This window comes from Morone saxatilis, unplaced genomic scaffold (assembly GCF_004916995.1).
Source record: "Morone saxatilis isolate NCDOM2014 unplaced genomic scaffold, NCSU_SB_2.0 Contig16, whole genome shotgun sequence".
In the NCBI taxonomy this organism is placed as follows: domain Eukaryota; kingdom Metazoa; phylum Chordata; class Actinopteri; family Moronidae; genus Morone; species Morone saxatilis.
The window spans coordinates 15,448,198-15,454,435 of record NW_023339718.1 but is presented as its reverse complement, the minus strand read 5'-3'; the positions used below and the strand labels follow the sequence as shown (position 1 = coordinate 15,454,435).

General features: G+C 44.0%; 2 protein-coding genes across 3 annotated transcripts in view; one reads left to right on the top strand and one right to left on the bottom strand.

The window, feature by feature from the left end:
• tut7 (terminal uridylyl transferase 7) overlaps positions 1–3,413 on the bottom strand; it is a 13,134-nt gene extending 9,721 nt beyond the window's left edge. The window contains exons 1-8 of one of the 2 annotated variants that reach the window (XM_035657937.1): positions 3,289–3,413; positions 1,846–2,284; positions 1,555–1,703; positions 1,178–1,294; positions 857–1,034; positions 604–692; positions 223–274; positions 36–105 (exon numbers count right to left, since the gene is read on the bottom strand). In XM_035657937.1, coding sequence (XP_035513830.1) covers positions 36–105; positions 223–274; positions 604–692; positions 857–1,034; positions 1,178–1,294; positions 1,555–1,703; positions 1,846–2,266 — 1,076 coding nt within the window. In that variant the 5' untranslated portion in view covers positions 2,267–2,284; positions 3,289–3,413. The remainder of the gene's footprint in view (positions 1–35; positions 106–222; positions 275–603; positions 693–856; positions 1,035–1,177; positions 1,295–1,554; positions 1,704–1,845; positions 2,285–3,288) is intronic. The other variant, XM_035657938.1, reaches the window with a different exon arrangement.
• A 603-nt stretch (positions 3,414–4,016) lies between these two features.
• On the top strand, positions 4,017–5,744 carry LOC118326094 (cyclin-O). Its single transcript, XM_035659001.1, has 3 exons — positions 4,017–4,527; positions 4,832–5,017; positions 5,109–5,744. The coding sequence occupies exons 1-3, from the start codon at positions 4,174–4,176 to the stop codon at positions 5,742–5,744; spliced, it is 1,176 nt and encodes a 391-aa protein (XP_035514894.1). The 5' UTR covers positions 4,017–4,173.
• The last annotated feature ends 494 nt before the right edge of the window (positions 5,745–6,238 follow it).

The following is a 6,238-nucleotide window of genomic DNA, read 5'->3' as shown; positions in this document are numbered from 1 at the left end:
AATAAAATAACCCAGTAAATGTCAGAGATACCCACCTATGTTTCTCTTTGCAGATGACCACAGGCACCCTAGCATGGAAATCAGCTTCCAGATCAACGAAGAGAGCTGAGGACACAAAAAGACATGTTAAATTTAAAACTTCAGTGACAGTCTAGCACATGACTGTGGTGGAATTTAACAAGGAAAATAACCTTGCAGTTGACTAAATAAGAGGTGACTCACGGCTCACAGAGAGGCTCTCCTTGACCAACAACAAGACATCTGGCTGATGCATCTGTGAATACATTCCATTTCAGAGCCTTCATACAACATAAATACAATATAAAAAAGGACATACATATGAATGTAGTGTGTCCAACAAACAACATCCACAAAACAATGACCTTTAAATCTTAGAATGAATGCAAAATATTAAACAGAAATCATTCTGAATATCTAACACCAATGTAAATTATCCTTAACCTCCAATATGTTATGCTGTTACCAACGTCTTCTAACTTACACGTTGTAACATTATAACTTGCATATCTTTTGAGAAAAAAACAAAACAAAAAAACCCCACAAAAAACATTCACGCCATCGAACTCACACTGGCCTACTCACGTGAGGTGGATACTGAATGTCAATGTTGACATCAGAATCCTTAAATCCAAACTTAGTGCAAGATGAGCCGTAGAGCCTGAGCCTGATCTCTACAGATGAGAGAAAGAGAGGGAATAATGATGTTCACAATAAAACATAACTCACAGACATAAAGCATAAGAGACAACAGCCTGTCCACTACAAAACAATAAGCTGGATGAATTGAGGTCATGTCTCTGTCACCAAACTATTATTTCGCCCTCGAGTGACTTACCAGGAAGGACGGACAGAAGTAGGTCTTGCATGATGGAGACAACACATTGTCTCCTCTCAACATCCTCGTCATTCATCCCATGTTCCCGGACAACAGCCTCTAGTGCAGCACTCAGTGCGCTGATCTGCTCTGGACCAGGAGGCAGAATCTCAGTCAGCATCACCTGCTCTTGCCTCTCCTTCGAACACAAACACACAAGCAAATAGGGATTCAAGACAATTTTTTTTTAATGCATAAAGACTTATTTCACTTTAAAAAAAATACAGAAGTATAAAGTGTAATTGTGTAAATGGTTATTTGCATAATAAGACCATTTCTCACCCTGGCCTTCTTCTTGTGTCGTTTGTCTCTGATATGCCTGTAAGCGTCAGACAGAGATTCCAGGAGAAGATCACACAGAGTGCAGGTGTAAAGTGCAGCAGGGTTGCTGTGGGACCTCTGAACCAATTTACAAAAAGGAGGAAAGTACAGACATCAGACGGCTGTTTAGTCGATTCATCATTTGGTCTATGAAACATCACAAAAACAGTGACAAATGCCCAACACAACATCTGTGATCATAAAAATGTCTTTTTTTGTCCGACCAACAATGCAATGACAAAAAATGTACTGTAATGTAAGCAGCAAATTATCACACTAGAGAATCTGGAGACAGCTCATTTTTTTTACTTGGAAAATGATTGACAAATCAAATGTACCTTCTTCAGAGAGTAGATCTCCTCTCTGTTAAGCCGCCTCTCTGCCTGCCGTAGGCTCTGGAGGTCTTTGGCTGAGAGTGTTGATTCTTCAAGGCCGCTGTTCTCTTCAGCAAAGGTTTTCTTCTTGTTCCTGTTTCTCCGTCTTCTCCCTTCGGAAAGCAGAAATGCACGAGTTAGACAGATAGGTTAACTATGTTTCTGTGGAGATCCTGTTAATTGATTTTAACATACATTACGTCATTACGATCAGAGTCAGAGTGGAATGCTAATTGAGACCGCTGCCTTACTCACCAGACTCACCTGATGCATAAGCGCTGCCATCAGTGGGCTCTCTCCTCCCCTGCTCCCTGTCCTCCTTTGGACCTTCTCCCTGGGAACTCCTCCTCCAGTGCTGCTGGGAGCGCTCTCTCCAGTTATCATCCCGACTCCCACCACAGTTCTCAGGACCTGGGAACCACCGCAGGTCATCCTTCTGCGAGGGGCTGTGGCCACCTCTAAATCCCCCGGGGGAGTAGCTCATGGGCCCCAGTCCTCCCTTTTTGGGACTGGCTCTGTAGGGCCCCCCCTGGTTCTTGCCCTGCTGACCTCCCTCAGATCTGAAGTTCTGTCCTCGACCCTGGTCCTGGATCCTCCAGCTTTCTGGCTTGTCTGATGTTGCTCCCCTCTCCCAGCCGCCTTGTCTAGCCCGGTAAGGCCTGCCCGAGTTTTCCATGGTTCACTTATGCTAAAACTGCAGGAGGACATGTTCAGTTAATATGGAAATACTCCTTATGTAATCAAAACATCCTAAACACAAACTGTATGCCAGCAGGATCTCCTGCCAAACTTCTGACTTTGGCAGACGTCCTGTGTTTGTAACAGCATCATGCCATTTTAGTTGGCTGTGCAGAAACTTTCATTGGCTGCAACTGCTCACCGCTTTCACAACTTATCATGTAATTCAGAGCTTTAATGTTGCAGAACTTTGCAGCTAAAAAAAAACCAAACAAAAGACATTTTAAATTCAATTCCTGTTTAAGTACCAGACAACAGTAAAACAGGTAGCTAATGGTACATTATGTAATTTTAGTCTTACATCATATGACTTCTACCAACTCCTGTTAACCTTTAACAGATTTTATTGGCTGTGAACGTTGACAGCTCCACGATGAAAACCTGACCCCTGTGGAAAAACTAACGCTAACGTTGAGGCTTCTCGTGTTAGCACACCTATCACCAACGTTAACACCGCCCGTAGGTTAACTTATGCGACTGTGCGCGAACAAAAGTAACACAGGGTCTGCAGCGGCTCCAGTTACCTGGCTAACCTCACGTCAGCTAACCAACTCCAGGAGCTTGTTATGGCACGGTGTTAGCATACGTTAGCGTACTAGCTTCAGCAGCCCGGTTTGCCTTTAACGATACTTCTCCCTCTTTCTCGAGTTAACGGCGCACAACTTCGCTAAGCGTGCAGCCGCCACGCCGGTAACAAACCGGTGTTAGTCACCAAACACAACGCCAGCTAACTTGCCACATTAACCGTAACGTTACTGTTAGCTGCTGCTGCTATTTAAGTTAGCTCCCCAGCTAGGACACATAACAGCTAGCTCCCCAGCTAGCAACAGCTAGCGTTGCTGTTGTGTGTTACAGCTTTTTGTTACGCTGTGTTAACTATGTAAAGACAGGCATTAATAATAATAAAAAAAAAACGTCCGCGGTAATTATCCGTAAACAATATTAAAGTCAAGTAGTTACCGTGTGTGCAGAGGGCATACTTGAAGCCTGTTCAGGTCTGACTAGGCATTGATCGCTGTCTCGCACTGGAGTTTGAAAGGGGACGGACAGGCTGTGTGTGTGTTTTGTAGTCGTCAGCGTTAAAGTCCCGCCCACCGCGATGAACAACAGCACTTTTTTAATAACAAACACAATCCTTTTTAACATTGTGACACAGTTTTATATTATAAATGGACTGCATGTAGTTAACAAGTCGGTTGAAGTTAACGTTGGAGCAATCTGGATAAGCACTTCAACCTCCAGTCTCCACTTTTTTTTATTTTCAGTGTGTTGCTATTTTTGAGATGTTCCTTAGTTTTGCATAATAATAACAATAAAAAACAGATTTTTCCTATAGTTCCATATATAACCTGCGTTCTAATACATTTTAATTCATCACAGAGGGTACACCATTTCAAATATAAAGACATTCACATGTAGGCCCATGTGGTTTTCAGTTGTTTCATATTTAACGTAAGACATCTAAAGTGAAAATAAACAACATTTTTTAAGTTAAAACAGCCATTTACTTATGATGCATCAATAACATTAGGCTAAAAACATACATTTTTAAATTCTCTTTGTAAGGATAGATTTAATTTGTCTCATGAAATAGGACAGCTAAAGGTAACATATGGTTCAAGGTTGAGGATAATTAACTCTACATGGAACAAGTGATTGTTAAGCCTCGGTTGCCGGGGCGACGGGAGAAAGGTGCGCTGCAGGAGCGGGGAAGACCCCGGGAAAACTGACGTCACCAGACGGAACTCCCCTCGCCCGCAGCCCGGAGACCGCCGCCGTGTAGACCCGGCCTCAGTAACACACAGCCAGTGGACTGGTGGCCGGTGTGCGCGCAGGGTACCGGAGATGGTGTCCTTTGTGAACGGTGGATGTTGCTCCGAGACTGTTTACAAACGGAGACGGACGAGCGGCGCGTCTCCTCCGACAGACGAGCTCACACCGGTCCACCAGCGGCAGACTGTCCGGCACAGAAAGCAGACACTCATGTCCAAGTTGAGTGACTCCGGTTTCGAGGAAGACTTGGGTTCCTCCCCGATTTCATCCCCGGCTCGGATAGATGTGTCCCCGCTCCGTTCAGACGAGCCTCCCGCAGGACAGCTGTCCACCTGGTACCTCCAGTACGGCGATATGGGATACAAGATCCAGAGGGAGAAGGAGGCGCAGTTTCATCCCTGCAAAAGCTTGGCACGCCAACCACAAGTAATTTATCTGCCATAACTGTTTACCAAAGATTTTGCCTACTTTTCCATTTTGTAAGAGAACAGCATATAATCCAAAAATATGATTTTGTCATCTAACATTATAGGTCATACTTCTGAGTTATTAACATTGCCTTTTGGTGTTAGACCCAATGTTTCAAATGCAGTGTTTTATGCACTTAAAGAGGACAAAAACACATGCCATCTAGTCACTTCAGTGAAATCCTCCTTTTTTTCTTCTATTAAATACTAGGTATTGTTTTAATCTGCTGCTTATACAACTGGATTTTGTGTTTTACTTGCAGTTGACTGCAGAGGCCCGGTGTACGCTCGTCAGCTGGCTCATCCCTGTACACAAACATTTCTGTCTGTCCTTTGAGTGCTGCTGCCTGGCAGTGAACATCATGGACAGGTTTCTGGCGTCCACGCCGGTGGCTGCTGACTGCTTCCAGCTACTGGGTGTCACTGCACTGCTTCTAGCCAGTAAACAGGTGCGTCTTTTTGAGCGTGGTAAATGCTTGAGGAACTGAATATAACTCACTCAAGCAATATAACTCACTCCCTTTTTTTCTGTCCACCCAGGTGGAGGTGTGCTCTCCGCGGATCAGCCACCTCTTGTCGTTCTGCTGTGATGCCTTCACTAAGGAGCAGCTCTGCAACCTGGAGTGTCTCATCCTCCTCCGGCTCAACTTCCGCCTCGCTGCACCCACCCTGGCCTTCTTCCTGGACTATTACACTAACTCCATCGAGGCTGCCCACCATGTGTCTGAGAACACAGGTGGCAACAGGTTTGCAAGAATGATTCCAGACACAAAAAGACCAAGGCGGTGCAGCAACCTTGCACGAAAGGTGTGCGAGTTGAGTCTAGCGGACTATGCTTTCAACAAATACCCACCATCTCTGACTGCAAGCTGTGCACTGACGCTGGCCAGTGAGCTAGTGAAAACTGAACAGGGGCTTGTAGAGCATGCAACAGTCCAGTCAGAGAAAGACCAGTGGGGCAGTTTTGTGGATGAACTATGTACCCAACCACATTCTGCCCAACCACCTGAGAGCCCTGAGCTTTCTGAGGGAGACTTTCTGTCCTCTCTCAAGGGCCACTTCTTGTCTGTGAGTCCAGGGAGCTTCAACCACAGTCTAGCCCAGGAATGCAAAGACAACCTGAAGTTGCTGGTGTCATTAAACCAGGAGACATTGCAAAAGATGTCTGCTATGTGAATACAAGTGTTGTCACCACTCAGATTTTAGCAAAATGCCAAATTCCCCCTCAATCATGGGGGTTATATTTTTGGGGTTACGTGATGTTTGGTGTTTATGCAGATCTATCTATCTATTCTAAACCTCATGTATACCTCATACAACCAGCTGATTGCAGCTATTGAATGTTTTACAAATAGCATAGTTGTTTTATATTTATTGACAGTCGGTTATTGTTTATCAATAAAATATATTAATATATTCTGTTTATTTTAATTCATTCAAAATCAAAGTCATTATATTTACTGTATATGCACTGACTTGCTGCAGGTTTATGAGTTATGTTACTGTTTCAACCTCTTCAATGAAGGACCTAAAAAATGTGCTGTAATAACTTTGTAATATGAAATAAATGATCAGTAAAATGAATTTGTGTTGGTCTCTGAATGGATAATACAATGTGAAGCCATGACTTAAACTCCCCCACTGTTTGATTAAAGGCACACAAATCTGTC

Bases quoted from the DNA above. Each gene is read 5' to 3' on its own strand.
- LOC118326094 (XM_035659001.1), top strand. From the start codon at position 4,174: ATGGTGTCCTTTGTGAACGGTGGATGTTGCTCCGAGACTGTTTACAAA. The intron at 4,528-4,831 runs GTAATTTATCTG...TTTTACTTGCAG, and splicing joins GCTTGGCACGCCAACCACAA to TTGACTGCAGAGGCCCGGTG. The intron at 5,018-5,108 runs GTGCGTCTTTTT...CTGTCCACCCAG, and splicing joins TGCTTCTAGCCAGTAAACAG to GTGGAGGTGTGCTCTCCGCG.